Below are 15038 nucleotides of genomic sequence, written 5' to 3'. Positions count from 1 at the left end.
AAGATACAGAAAAAGAAAAATATCATCTATAATCACCCAGTAGTTACATTCTGGTATATTTGCTAGTCTTTTGTTTTCATGCATATCTTTTTGTCTCCTATAAGTAGCAAAAGGGTGATGTGGAAGAAATGCCAGGCATGCATGGCTTAACATGTGGCAATGCTTAAGAAAAGAGTATTCAGGGGCGCCTGGGTGGCTCAGTCGGTTGAGTGTCCAACTTCGGCTCAGGTCATGATCTCATGGTTTGTGGGTTTGAGCCCCGCTTCGGGCTCTGTGCTGACAGCTCAGAGCCTGGAGCCTGCTTCGGATTCTGTCTCTCTCTCTCTCTCTCTCTCTCTCTCTCTCTCTCTCTCTGCCCCTCCCCTGTTCTCGCTGTGTGTCTTTCTCTCTCTCCCTGTCAAAAGTAAATATTAAAAAAAAAATTACAAAAAAAAAAGGAAAAGAGTATTCAAAGCCAGTGATCTCAGGGGCATTTAACGAGGGGTGACATGGAGGAGAGGGTGCGGCCTTCAGCCATTCCCGTTTCTACTTGTTTTATTTCATTTTGCTTTCTTTATCTGTAATGAGGATCATCACTGTTTCATATGATAAGAAAATTCACTGAATAGCTGTTTTTAAAGTCCAGTATTGGATACATACCATGTGCCCAATAAATGTAAGTTTCTATTCTAAGTTAACATTTATATGCCAGGCTCTGTTCTAAGTGCTTTAGGCATATCAACTTGTTTAAGCCTCACAACTACCCTTTGGTGTAGGTGCTATTATTATCCTATTTCGTAGCGGAGGAAACTGAGGCATAAGAGGTTATAAGTGATCTGCCAAAGGTCGAACACCTATTAGGTAATAGAGCCCAAATAAGAATGTGAGCAGCTGGCTCCAGAATCCACATTAATCCATATTACACAGCCTGCCACTTATCAGAGTTGATTTAAGGTCAGGCTCTGAGTATTTGAGGGGAGGACTGTACTCCTCCAGTGGTAAAGATATCATCAATTTAACTATAGGGCCTTGCATGAGTGCCCTTGGTTTTCTTACGCACTTGCTCTGGGCTGCCTGTGCATAGGCTTCAGTGGGTGGAGGGATTACAGTCAAAGGTAAATCTGAAGTGATTAAATATTTATTAGGTAGGTGAAAAGATCTGGCCAGTCGTCTGGCTTTTTCCCCTACCCACCCTTTTCTAGTCCTTGTGCAAAGTCAACATAGAAGTCATTACCTAAGATCTAGATATGGTTAAGCTTACTGTGGTTTCAAACATCATCAGAAATACGTTGAATGCCGGTGGTACAAATTGTACACGTGGATCCATTGGGAGGTTTCAAGGGATATGAAGTGAGAAAAAGCAGCAGCAAGAGTAGGAGGTACAGACAGACACAGGTCTGAGGCCTACCGATCACGACAACGCCTGACTGAAGGGTTATGCGTGGCCTTCCTGGAGTGAGCAAGCTGCCAAATGAGGGTGCATGAGCAGAAAGAAGAGGTGTTTTTTTTTTTTTAAGCTTTTTTTTTTTTAAGTTTATTTATTTTGAGAGAGAGGTAGAGAACGAGCAGGGGAGGGGCAGAGAGAGAGGGGGGGACAGAGGATCTGAAGCAGGCTTGTGCTGACAGAGAGCCCGATGCGGTCTCGAACTCACAAACTGTGAGATCATGACCTGAGCCAAAGTCAGGCACTTAACTGACTGAGCCACAGCAGGTGCCCCAGAAAGAAGAGGTTTTTAAATACAAATCATTGACATCGCTATGATGGAGAGCACCAGATAGGGTTTAGGCCTGAGAGAATACAGAGCGAGCTTCCTAGGTGGGTAAATAGTGATTTTAAAAGCAAAAAATAAAATTAAAAAAAGAGAGTAATGGAGGGACCCTGACCCAGAAGGCTAAGTCTAAATACATAGGAACCAAAAGGAACGGGGGGCTTTTAAAGAAAGGACAGTTCACTGAGGATGTCTGAAAACTTTGATAAATGCCTCAATCATCCAAGAATGGAGAACAGCTATATTAGGCTAAGAATAGAAATCTGTTCCCAATGGCATCAATTCTTCCACTCTTCTTCCAGACACTGGAGAAACCAAGAGTCCAGGCTTTTTACCCCCTCCAGGAGACGGAGGAGAAATGTGTGGGAAGCCTTTAGTAATGACCCTCAAACCTGCTACCGAGAGAGACCTGGTAATTAGGCCAGCTTCACGCATGATGGACATGGAACAGGACAAAACAAAGCAAACAAACACACAGGAAACCAAGAACACGACTTTTAATAAGACAAATTATGAAAATGAGCACACAGTGGCATCCAGCATAAATCCACAGGAATTTCTCCAGTGGGCTCTGAGGACAGGCTCAGGCCTATATAAATGCACTTCTGTCTGCTTAATCTGAGAAAGCATTCTGGCTGCTTCAAAACATCAGGCAGCGAAACTGCACCAGGCCGTGCCAACTGTTTGTTTGGAAGGCTCGGCCAAGGTCCCTCAACACCGGTCCTCCCCACCCCACAAACCCTGCTGCTAATGAGATGGACCAATAGGGCCAAACTGTGCTTTCTCAAAGAAATTGGCTGACAGTCTTGTAGAGAAAGCAACTGAAAGAAGAGAGAACCATCTTCCCCAAAACACGTGCAGTAAAGAACTTAATACCTTTAAGAGTTGACAGGCAGAGAGCTCCATTCTGGATGCATCCCAACTAGTCCTTTTACAGTCTCCTGTGATTCATTCAACAAATCTGTATTATGTGCCTACTGTGAACCACTCAATGTGCTAGGCCCTAGGTGTGTAGTGGCTTAAAAAAACAAAATTGGAGACAGACCAGCCAGGGGCCCAGACCTCACTGAGCTTGCCATTTAGTAGAGGAAATAGACCATGTGCCAGTGAATAATCACATGCGGCCAGTAGTGCCATGAAAGAAAAGACCAGGTGCCAGGAAAGAGACTTTGGCAGTAGATGGGGTGATGTTCGACCTGGGACCAGAAGGCTAAGGAGGAGCCAGCCAAGTGAAGAAATTGGGAGGAAGACTGTTCCGGGCAGTGGGAACAGCATGTGTGAAGGTGAAGAGGTTGGTGGGATGGGAGCTTAAGGCTGGCCTGTGAGGTCAGGGCGAATAGGAGGGTGATGTGTAAGGGAGGACTGGAAGCCAGGTCACTTGGGCCTCAACAGCCAACTTAAGGAACTTGAATTCTATCTGAAGTGCAGGGGGTAGATACACAGGGTTTTATTAGAAAGTGACATGAGCCATTTGCATTTTTTTAATTTATTTTTTGTTTTTAAATTTTTAAAAAGAAATTTTAGAGTGTGAACAGGGAAGAGAGAGAGAGAGAGAGAGAGAGAGAGAGAGAGAGAGAGAGAGAGGATCTCAAGCAGTCACCAGGCTCCTCAAAGAGCTCAACGAAGAGCTCGATCCCATGACCTGAGCTAAAATCAAGAGACGGACGCTCAACTGACCAAGCCACCCAGGTGCCCTGAGCCATGTACATTTTTTTAAAAGTGTCACTGGCTGCTGGGTAGACGCTGGATTGAAGGGGGGCAGGAGTGGAAGCAGCCAGTGAGGAAGCTCTTCCCTGTTGGATGAAACACCGCAAAAAGGGAGGAATTGCTGCATTTCCCTAATGTTGTAACCGTCCCTGCCAAGGAGAGATGATTCTTTGCCACTCTGCCCCAAGACAAAATAAGAGTATTTAAACTCAGTAGAAAGCAGGAATCTAAAGGGATCTGGAAAGACCATTTAAAATGTCTGGCTCAGTTCCTCACAGCTCTTACTCCAGCTTCTCCAGGCCTCCCCCCAATTTTCATGCTGTTCAGGAGAGCCACAGGGAACAGAATGATCTGGAACTTCTGATGTTGGCTGACACTCAGTTCAGAAAGCAGTGAATAACTCTACTAAAATATCAAATAGTAAAGTAGCCAGTGTATATTCATGAGTTAGGAATATTGGGGGTGGTGGGGGAGAGGGTGGACAAAATATGAGTGTAATCATCACAGGAAGTAGAAATGGAGGCAGTTGGCCTGGATTTTCTTGTTTCTTAACTGTCTGGGGAAGAAAGATGACAAGAGGATTGTGGTTCACAATGTTGTTTTTAGCTCCTCCTAAACCTTGATCTTGAGACTGGGGAAGAGCAAGAAGCAATATACAAACAGTTCCCCCCGCCCCCGCAACCGTCATTAGCTTTGCCAGCCAGTTAAGTGAACAAAAAGGAGATGGGAAGGAAGACACGTTACAGATCTGTTGAACATTTGGCAATATTTCGTTCATTTAACAAATGATTATCAAGCGACTCAGTGTGCCAGGCAGCAAGCTGGTCTGCTTGCCTTTCTAAGCATGTAGAGGAAGACAGACCAGCAAACAGGTGGTCAGAAGACAGTGTGCATTGCGCTTTGAAATGCACACCTATAGCTAGCATGGGGCGCAGCACCTCATGCCAACTTGCACCCGGAGGAGATGATGTCCAAACCGAAACCTGAAGGGCAAGTATCGATAAGCCAGGAGAATGTGGTGCCTTTTGGGATCTGGAAGTAGCTCCATAAGGCTGGAGAGGCATATGGTTTACCTCTGTATTTTTTCACTTGAACTTGTTTCATTGAGTCTAAGGCTTCTGCAGTGTATCTGTGGGTGCCTACCTTTGAGTATCTTTTAACTAAAAAATAAGCTCATTTGGCAACATGTTTAATTGAAGTCCCCACCATCACCATCTCCACCCATTCTGACCAAATCTGGGTGTACTTCGAAGGCCTACAGAATTTGTGGTATAAACTAAACAAGTTTGAAGCTTTTACACTGAAAGGAAGAAGTAACTGATGGTTGGTGATTTTTATCCCGCGTGAGTGTGATTCCATGTATGGTTTGAGCCAAGATATACAACCTGTCTGTCTTGGCGTATTCATCTGGAAGATGGGGCCCAAACAATTAGGTTTTGCCTTTATAGAGAAGTTGTGAGAATGACTCCTGGTATATGGGAAAGCACACATCTCCTTCTATAGGAAAGACTTGGAATAATCTGTCCTGGGCGTGTGGAATCACAGTAGCACCAGTGGGGCATGAGATCAGAGCACATTGTAGGCTTTGCCAGTTCCACTCTGCTGAGAGGCCAGAAGCATAGTAACCTTAGGTGGGTGGGAAAATGTGCATTGCAGAGACAGGCCAAGTTCAAGGTGCAGATAAGATAACTGGCGAGGGGATTAAAAGGCGAAGTGAGGAGTCCAACAGGGAGGTCTTTGGGGTAATAGGCTTCCCAACACTCATTCCAGGACTAATTTAGGTCTAGATTCATCATGGATTTTTTTTTTTTCATTAGAACATATAAATGTTTTAAATGTTTATTTGTCGTCCAGATGATTCTAGAAAGAGTTTAAGGCAGAAAAGCTGTGTCCTAAGTGCTGGCGATTCTTCCTGCATTCTCTCTAGCCTCTTTTCTAGTTTGTATGATACATCCAGAAAGCCCACCCAGAGAGTGCCAGGACCTCCATCTGGCCTCTGGAGCCAGCCCATCCAGGGTGGGGGGAGGCGTAGATTAGCAGGGAGGTCATGCTGTGGTTTAGCAAGGGGGGGAGTGGGGGGACTGCAGTCAGCAACAAGCTACATGAGTTCCATGAACCCTCACACCCAGTTGCTGACCTCAGTCGGTCTCCTGGAGGTGGCAGGTGACCAGACAGCCAGTGGCCTGGAGAGCAATGCTGGGGTGCCGGTCTCTGCTTTCCTAGGGTTGCAAGGAATCCTGTATTGAAAGTCCTTGAAAGGATGAGATCATCTCCTGTTCCTTGTGCTTCCATCTCTTTCCCATTTGCCTGTCCTTCCTGCCAACCCTTCCCCGTGACAATGCCCTCCTGGACCTTCCATCACCTGGCACCTCCCAGGAAGGGGGAGCGGGTGAGGAAAGAGGAAAGGGCTTCGCTGTGGTGCAGAAAGGACAGAGCCAGCAATTGTGGTTCAGGCCCCAAATGAGGAAGGTATTAAACGCCACAGAGGTTTTATGAAAGCTCAGGCTTGGCCTTTGCTCTCCGCTAGCAGACACATAGGCATCTAGAGGAGACTAGAAAGGAAAGCTTGCTGTCAGAATGGATTATACCGGTGAGTGGTCCTGGGTGTGCTCGTGACGCACATGTAATATTTACATTCACACATCTGATGGTGAGATACCCTTGAGTCTGTTTTCCGCCCCCGGTTTAAGCCAGGTGGTGTTGGTGCCTCTGAGGGTTGTAGGAGTAATCCTAATTGGGGACCACGGGATGAATTCTGCAAAAGGCTTTGACATATTAACTCTCTGGCCAAAGCTCTTCCTGCGATTATTCCCAGCATAGATTCGGTCTTTTTAGTGGTGTCTGTTTCGTAGAACATCTTTGCTGAAAGTTTCAGACCTCTAACATGGAGGTACTGCAGTAAAATGATTGTGAAAATAATTAGGCAAATACCACCTGTAGGCAGTGTGCTAGACAGGTAACAGACATCATCTAGAAGACTTAGCAGCAATTTCGCAAGATGGGCATGATAATATTGGCTAATTTGCTGAGTACTGAGCATGTGCCAGGCTTCATCTGAAGTAGCTTCAGCTTCTTAACAGCTCTATGAAAAACGGTGTTCTTTTACGCCCCTTTCAGAGATGAGACAGCCGGGACACAGAGGGGTCAGAGTCACAGAGCTAGTCAGTAGGAAGAGTCGGGACTCCAAATCAGAGAGGCTGCCTACGGAACCAGCCCCCTAGTCATGCTGTGCCCTGCCTCTTATATTTATATTACAGATGTGGGGCCTAGGTTCAGAGGGCATTTGCCCAATGTCCTTCAATTCATAAGTGACAGAACCTCAACTGAGCCTTCAGACTTCAAGCCTAGACTTATATTGACCATATTCAACTCCAGGAATCCTAAATTTGATGAGAAAAAGTAATGTACAGAAAGGGGTAAGGGTACTTAGCTAAGGAAGCATATCTTAGAAATGGAAACTCCTTGGTCATCTCCCTCTGTGTCCTGAAATAAAAGAAATTGACAGCCTTTTGATAATCCCACCTCTTCTCAGCCAAGGCTCACACAGAGGAGAAGCTGCATGCATTTGCCTCTTCTCCGATTCCTGCTCACAGGACATGTGTGGGGGCCACCGGTAGGCTCTCCTAGTCTCAGAATGATCCTCAAAGACCCACACTGAAAACATATCACTGGTACCCAGCAGAGCAGAATAATGACAAAACTGCTTCAGAGCCTGATGCAAGCGACTGTCTGATCAAGAGGAGGCCTTCAAGTTAGGCATTTGGAAATTCAGAAGCTGAGAGTCTCCTAAGGGGAAGAAATACACCTGTTCTTGTGGCAGAATGTGTGCCACATATTGGTCACGCAGGGCTTAAAATTTTCTCTGACTGCCTGGGACTGGGGAGGAAAAGAGAATGGTGTTAGGGACCTGGGGGGTGGGAGGGTGGACTTAAATGGACACATAAAAGGCTTGCCTCCAGCACGGTGGAATCTAGACAATCTGAAACAGCTAAGGCTTAAGAGTTGGCATGCTCTTCTGAGCTGCCACTCACTGAACAGAGGAGGCCTGCTCCCCATGGGGGTCACTCTCATTATAATGAATTGAGAAGGGAGGCAGTAGTCTGGGGTGCCTGGGTGGCTCAGTCGGGTAAACGTCCGACTCTTGATTTCCTCTCTGGTCACAGTTTGTGAGATCAAGCCCCATTTTGGGCTCTGCTCTGATGACACGGAGCCTGCTCGGGACTCTCTCTGTCTGTCTGTCTGTCTCTCTCTCTTTCTCTCTCCTCCTCCTCCTCCTCACGCAAACGCACTCTCTCAAAATAAACATTAAAAAAAAGAAGGGAGGCAGTGGGGACTGGGTTTCAGGGACGTTGCCTGGCCATTTGCTTTAGTGAGTCCAGTTTCTCACTTATTTACTGATGGAGGCTGAATTATAGGGGGAGTTCACCTTCATTGTAGTGTCTCTTCCCCCTTGGTTGGAAAACTTGGTATTTTAAACTGGGAAGTCTACTTTAGTGCTGCACAGAAACATAGATGGGAAAGGATGAAGCCCCTCAGGCATGGGCCTGCCTTCTTTGGAGCAGAGCACTTCAGTGGGTGCAGGCTGAGAAGTCTGCACTCAGCCTGCAGTTCTGCTTTAACCGCTCCGTTAATTTTCATGCATTTCTCTTGTTGATTCATTAGTGCGCCCTTCCCATGAACACCATCATATTTTCCCGTTTTCCCATTCTTTTGTTTTGCCAGAGATGCGTGTGCAGACCCAGGCCCTGCAGGTACCGGTACCTCTGACTCCCTCAGCCCAGAGCCCCTCACCTCGGACCCCCAGCACAGGAAAGCAGCATGGTCAGGAGGAGTTAAGCTTCGGCCGAAGCACAGGTAAGAGACACAGAGTCTGTGCCAAGCAGTTCAGAAAAGGAATTCGGCTGCTGGAAGAAAAGGGACTGGGGCAAGGCTGGTCAAGATACAGGTAGGAGGGGCTGAACAAAGAGGTCTGATAGCAGCTCAGAGTACAATAATGATGGTTTTCAAAATAGGTTCTGAAGAACCCTAAAGTTCCCGGGAGGTAGTCTGGGGCTCCCTCAAATCATTTGAGTTAGATCTCTCTTTTTTTTTGTATGTTTGTTTATTTTTGAGAGAGAGAGAGAGAGAGAGAGAGAGAGAGAGAGACATACAGAGTGTGAGCAGGGGAGGGGAAGAGAGAGAGGGAGACACAGAATGTGAAGCAGGCTCCAGGCTCTGAGCTGTCAGCACAGAGCCCGACGCAAGGCTCGAACTCATGAACCGCGAGATCATGACCTGAGCTGAAGTCAGAAGCTTTACCAGCTGAGCCACCCAGGCACCCCTGATTCAGATATCTTTTTAAAAAACACATCCGTAACTGTTTTTGAAACTACAATGAAAAACACTCACAGCAATATACCAACCAAGGTCTTACACTTTGGAAATGACAAATGTGTTAAATTGTACAGCAAGATTAATTCATCTTTGAACTGATGATCATATAAAACTCTTGTCCTCTGTTAACTGAGGAGTGTCCTGAGATTGTAAAGTTAGCCTAAAAAACATTTGCAGCTACTCACCTGTGCATCCTCTGTGCTCCCACAGCTGTGGGAATTCGGTTAGTGGTAGAGGACAGGTCAGATTTGCAGAAGGTGCTGGCTACAAGGGAGCCAGCTGGCAAAGGCTGTTCTGGGGCCAGCCTGAAGAGGCAGAGCCCTGAGAACTATGTCCTTTAGCATCCTTGGATTGTCAATGTAGAGAACCAGAGCCTTCTACTTGGGAAGACTCCACTTGGCTGTGTAGGTTGGTGTGGCATCAGCACCAATGTGCTCAAGGCCAGAGGTTGTAGTTAAGAAGTTACTGCGATAGCCTGGGAAAAAAATGATCAGGATTGAACCACACAAGCGGTGATGGGACAAGAGAGGAGACATGATTCGAGATGAATTTAGGAAGCAGATCGATAGCAGATGAGGATGGGAGAAGGGAGAAGACAGATTAAAGAGTGTGACTTCCACGCTACTGCCAGTGGGGCCCTTGGGAATAAGTGTGGGACCATTAGGCTGATGAAGGCAGGAAGAGCATAGATTGACTGAAGCCGTACTTGAGCACTGGAATCACACAGACCTGAGTTTGAGCTTGAAACAAGGAAAAGATTTTATAAATCGATCTTTAACAGTTGGATAAACAAATGAACCTAATTGTATACCTGGATGGTGTCCTATCCATGAAGAGACAGTCTTTAAAATGAGCCGGGGTTGGGGCACCTGGGTGGCTCAGTTGGTTAGGTCACCCACTTCGGCTCAGGTCAAGATCTCACGGTCTGTGGGTTCAAGCCCCATGTTGGGCTCTGTGCTGACAGCTCAGAGCCTGGAGCCTACTTCAGATTCTGTGTCTCCCCTCTCTCTACCCCTCCCCTGCTCACGCTCTGTGTCTCTCTGTCTCAATAATAAATAAACGTTAAAAAATTTGGGGGGTTGCCTTCATCAGCATGGTCAAAGCTGGCCATCAGTGGTCTGTCTGTGTGAAGGGGGACAGGAAGGGAGTGGATGGGCAAGCAACTTCCTTTTTAAAAAGGATACATTGCTCCCACGCATATACTCCGTATACTCTAGGAATTTCATGTGTGTATCTTGACTCCACAACTATATTTATTGTAAGCCCCTGCAATAGCTGGCTTCCTCTTTCCTAGAGGAAGAGATCTCTGTATCCCAAGTGTTACTGATGTAGGACTGAACTTGGAAATGGGAGTGGTTCTTATCCAATTATACTCCGATGCTAAATCCTGCCTGTTTTGGGTTTTATTTTTTATTTCAAAATAATTTTAGAGTCATAAAAAAGCTGCAAAAATAGTACAGAGATTTCCAGTACACCCATCACCTAGCTCTCCCTAATGTTTACATCTTTCATCATCATAATCCAAATGTCAAAACTAAGAAATTGCTACTGGGACCTTATGAAGATAAAAAGCTTCTGCACAGCAAAGGAAACAACCAACAAAACTAAAAGGCAACCAACGGAATTGCAAAAGATATTTGCAAATGACATATCAGACAAAGGGCTAGTATCCAAAATCTATAAAGAGCTCACCAAACTCCACACCTGAAAAACAAATAACCCAGAGATGGGCAGAAAACATGAATAGACACTTCTCTAAAGAAGACATCCGGATGGCCAACAGGCACATGAAAAGATGCTCAACGTCGCTCCTTATCAGGGAAATACAAATCAAAACCACACTCAGATATCACCTCACGCCAGTCAGAGTGGCCAAAATGAACAAATCAGGAGACTACAGATGCTGGAGAGGATGTGGAGAAATGGGAACCCTCTTGCACTGTTGGTGGGAATGCAAATTGGTGCAGCCACTCTGGAAAACAGTGTGGAGGTTCCTCAGAAAATTAAAAATCGACCTACCCTAGGACCCAGCAATAGCACTGCTAGGAATTTACCCAAGGGATGCAGGAGTACTGATGCATAGGGGCACTTGTACCCCAATGTTTATAGCAGCACTCTCAACAATAGCCAAATTATGGAAAGAGCCTAAATGTCCATCAACTGATGAATGGATAAAGAAATTGTGGTTTATATACACAATGGAATACTATGTGGCAATGAGAAAAAATGAAATATGGCCTTTTGTAGCAACATGGATGGAACTGGAGAGTGTGATGCTAAGTGAAATAAGCCATACAGAGAAAGACAGATACCGTATGTTTTCACTCTTATGTGGATCCTGAGAAACTTAACAGAAACCCATGGGGGAGGGGAAGAAAAAAAAAAAAAAGAGGTTAGAGTGGAAGAGAGCCAGAGCATAAGAGACCCTTAAAAACTGAGAACAAACTGAGGGTTGATGGGGGGTGGGAGGGAGGGGAGGGTGGGTGAAGGGTATTGAGGAGGGCACCTTTTGGGATGAGCACTGGGTGTTGTATGGAAACCAATTTGACAATAAATTTCATATATTGAAAAAAAAAACTAAGAAATTGCTATTGATAAAATGCTATTAACTACAGGCTATATACAGAAGACTTTATTCAGTTTTTATCATTTTTTCCCCCTATGAACATCCCTTTTTTGTTCCAGGATTCTATATTGTATTTGGCATGTTTCCTTAGTTTCCTCTAATCTGATATTTCCTTAGTTTTTCCTTGTCTTTTCCAACCTTGACACACTGAAAGAGTATGGGCCAGTTATTTTGTAGAATGCCTTCTTTTGGGGTTTGTTTGATATTGTCTCATGATTAGATTGAAGCTATACATTTTTGGCAAGAATACCACAGAAGTGATGGCGTCCTGGTTGCATGTCCTATCAGGGATTACGATATGTCCATATGTTTTACTCCTGGTGATGTCAACCTTGATGACTGGGTTGAGGTAAAGTCTGCCAGGTTTCTCTACCATACAGTTATTCATCTCTTTGTAATTAATATCTTGGCAGAGATAACTTTGAGACTATGTGAATATCCTATTTGTCCTCAGACTTTCTCCATTGGTGGATATAGTCCCTGCAACAGTGATTACTATAATGTTCTAAGGTGATTCCATATTTTCTTCATTCCTTCTGTATTTATTAGTTGGAATTCTTCTGTAAGGAAGAGCTGTCTCTTTCCCTACTTATTTTAACTGTATCAGTAAGGACTCCTTCATGTTTATTTTCTTCTCTGTGTTGTAATCCAATGCACTTTTACTCTTACATTATTTTCATTGCTTACATTATTCCAGCTTTGGTCATTGTTTCTCTTTCAGGCTGGCTCCGGTCTAAATCCTGTCTTGAAATATGGAAAGGGGTGAGGTGCTGATGTCCTGGTCTTCCACTTAGGGCAGAAACGATGTGCTTATCAGCTCCTTAGGAGTCTTCCAAGTGTCGAGTTGGTAGGTTAGTAGTGGCCATTGAGCAAGTCTACTTTGTGATAAGTCGCAACTCTTGGAATTGGAAAGTGCTGGGGCTACTTCATGAGCCAATTCCAAGTGCACTGGGTCAGAGTTATAGATAGTTCCTTTTTCATGGAGCAAATAGCCAGGAAGGATTTTTCTCATTTACACATAAGAAAAACAAGAGTAAGAGCAAGAAACTCCATCCTCCCCCAGATGTAGACAGCGATCAGCCAAGCAACCAGATTTAGAGAGAGAAACTCTTTCTGGCCCAGGGCTTAATATTCTCACAGATCCAATCCCATCCTTCCCTTCCTGCTGAGACCCCTGAATGCTCTCTTATCTAACTTTGTCAGTAGGAATCCTGTGATCTCATTTATCTTAACAGAAACATCTCCGTAAAACCTGTCAAGCCTTCAGCCAGGCTAGTTCAGTGAGTTGGTAAAGGAGACAAAATGTTCTAGCCTGAAATTCAGTATTTCCTGAACCAGTGCTTTCCTCCACACAAACCTCTCCCCCCGCCCCCACCAGTCGTACCATCATTATAATAACTGCCTCATTTACTCACTAAGCATTTACCACATGGTGGTCTGTGCTCTGTAAAATAAATCAAGACAAATAGATAACACAAGCTCAGGGTTTCACTCCTAATTCTCAGCGGAGCAACACGGTTAGTTCAGCTGGGACTTTGTACGTCCTTTGGCAGTGAGTTTTGTCCCGGGGCTGCTGACTTCGTGTTCTCCGGACAGTGTGCCTAGCAGGTCTCAGGGGATGTTGATTTGGACCCCTGCCTCAGTAGCCTCCCAAACTGGGAAGCTTAAAGCAATTAACACACACTTTTGCAGACAGTGGCATTTTTGCATGTGGAGGAGGCTGAGGGTTTGGCAGAGATCATTCAAGGGAACTTCCTGATTCCAGTTTGATGCATTTTATCAGCAGATGGTTTTCCTTGCTTCCCTCCTCCTCCTGCCCACAAAATGGAATTCTAGCATTTCTAAGCTGCACGCTATTGTCTAAGGTGCTGGCTCTTGCCGGAAAAGTTACCAAGGGTCACCTTCTCTTCTTCCCTCTTATTTGGCAGGAATTGAATTTTAATTGGCTGTTTTGCAGAGGTGACTGGGAATGTGAGTCCCACCCAGCTAGCTGCACACTTAGCGAGTTCCGGGTGGTTCGGGCAGTGTGACGGGAGGTGCAGGGGACTGTTGGGAAGCCTTTGCAACCCCGACAGGAGCAGAGAGGGCAGTAGTTGGGAGAGATGGCTTTTTATCCCAGCCCTGAATATGACATGCAGTTGGCCAGAGGGCTGTTATCTAGAATGCTTCTGTTTGCCACAAGGTAAGTCCACTACTATGTGAGAGTGAGAGTTCGCGCTTTCATTGCAGCGTTCGCAACTGACAAGCCTTTCACAGGTGTCTTTTTGATGTTGTGTTATACCTGTTTATAAAAAAAAAACAACAACTGCATGCTTAAGTTTCTCATTATATGCACATTCATGTAATTCAGTACTATTAGTATTTCTGCATAGGAATGTTTAATTATTCTCTCCTGTGTATGCAGTCATCATATTTCCTTTTTTTAAGTTTCTTTTTTTTTTTTTTTAATGTTATTTATTTTTGAGAGAGAGAGAGAGAGCAAGCAAGGGAGGGGCAGAGAGAGAGGGAGACAGAGGATCCGAAGCAGGCTCTGCACTGACATCAGAGAGCCTGATGCGGGGCTCAAACTCAGGAACCGTGAGATCACGACCTGAGCCCAAACCTAGACTCGGACACTTAACTGACTGAGCCCCCCAGGTGCCCCACAGTCACCATATGTCTTAGGATGCACGTGCGTATTTGGAGTGGCTTTTTATCTCCTTCAAATTAGCAATTGCTTTGTGTTGTGTACTTCATGGCTTTGCTTCCCCATTTCCCTGGGGAATTCCTAGATGACTGTTTCCATTTCTTACAAGGAATGGCTGTCTGTGTCCTAGCAGCCAAGTTCTTCTCTGTTCTCATTGCCAACATTTGTTGGAAGAGAAGGAACCTGTGACTGTGTTCTCAATGTTAGAGGAAAGGTGGGTCTCCTCATTCAACTTTAAAGTTACATGAAAAGAAGTGGTTACTGAGATTGCCGGCTGTACATTATGTAACCCCATCACAGCTGAAGGTATAAATGCTTGATTATCTTTTCCCCATTCCCACTCATTTGAATCCGCTTTTATTCTTATATAATCTTGATTCAAAGTTTTTGCTCAGAGGTCCGCTTAATGCGAGTGCTTGCTTCTAGGGAATACTGTCACTTAAGAGAACATATGGCATGGGAAAGAACAGGTGGGTGCAGCAGTCATGGTCATGTTCTAGATCTCAAGGTGATTGGAGTATTGATTATTATGGAGATTCCTCTGATCATCAGACCATGTAAAAGGTAAAACTGAAAATATGAACTGCTTATTTTATCCAACACAGAGAAGGATCACAGGGCTGGTTTTTCAAGTTTTATTTGGCATTCTTTCATTTGAAAGTGAATAAGAGGGAAGCATTCTTCTGAGCTGTATTATTTTCTCCCCCACCGGTGTCAGGTTATGTGTGAGTGGTGGTAGGGGTGGCTGGTGGTGGTTAAACGCCTGGTGTAAAATTTATTGTGAAGATACAGGTAGGTAGGAACAGAGGGGCTGGAGCAAGTATTCTTAAAGTTTTTAGCTTCTCTGTCATCTTTTCAATCAGGTTTCAATGATCTTTACAAGTTTTCTTTTAGTGAG

General features: G+C 44.9%; 1 protein-coding gene across 1 annotated transcript in view; it reads left to right on the top strand.

Annotated features, from left to right (window-relative positions):
* The window catches only part of SHROOM3 (shroom family member 3), a 213520-nt gene that overhangs the window by 139479 nt on the left and 59003 nt on the right, over positions 1-15038 (top strand). Inside the window, exon 3 of the mRNA XM_043556387.1 lies at positions 8178-8309. Coding sequence (XP_043412322.1) covers positions 8178-8309 — 132 coding nt within the window. The remainder of the gene's footprint in view (positions 1-8177; positions 8310-15038) is intronic.

Source organism: Prionailurus bengalensis, chromosome B1, assembly GCF_016509475.1.
Source record: "Prionailurus bengalensis isolate Pbe53 chromosome B1, Fcat_Pben_1.1_paternal_pri, whole genome shotgun sequence".
NCBI classification, from domain to species: Eukaryota; Metazoa; Chordata; class Mammalia; order Carnivora; family Felidae; genus Prionailurus; species Prionailurus bengalensis.
The sequence above is the reverse complement of the archived record's forward strand: the minus strand, read 5'-3'. Positions and strand labels throughout refer to the sequence as shown.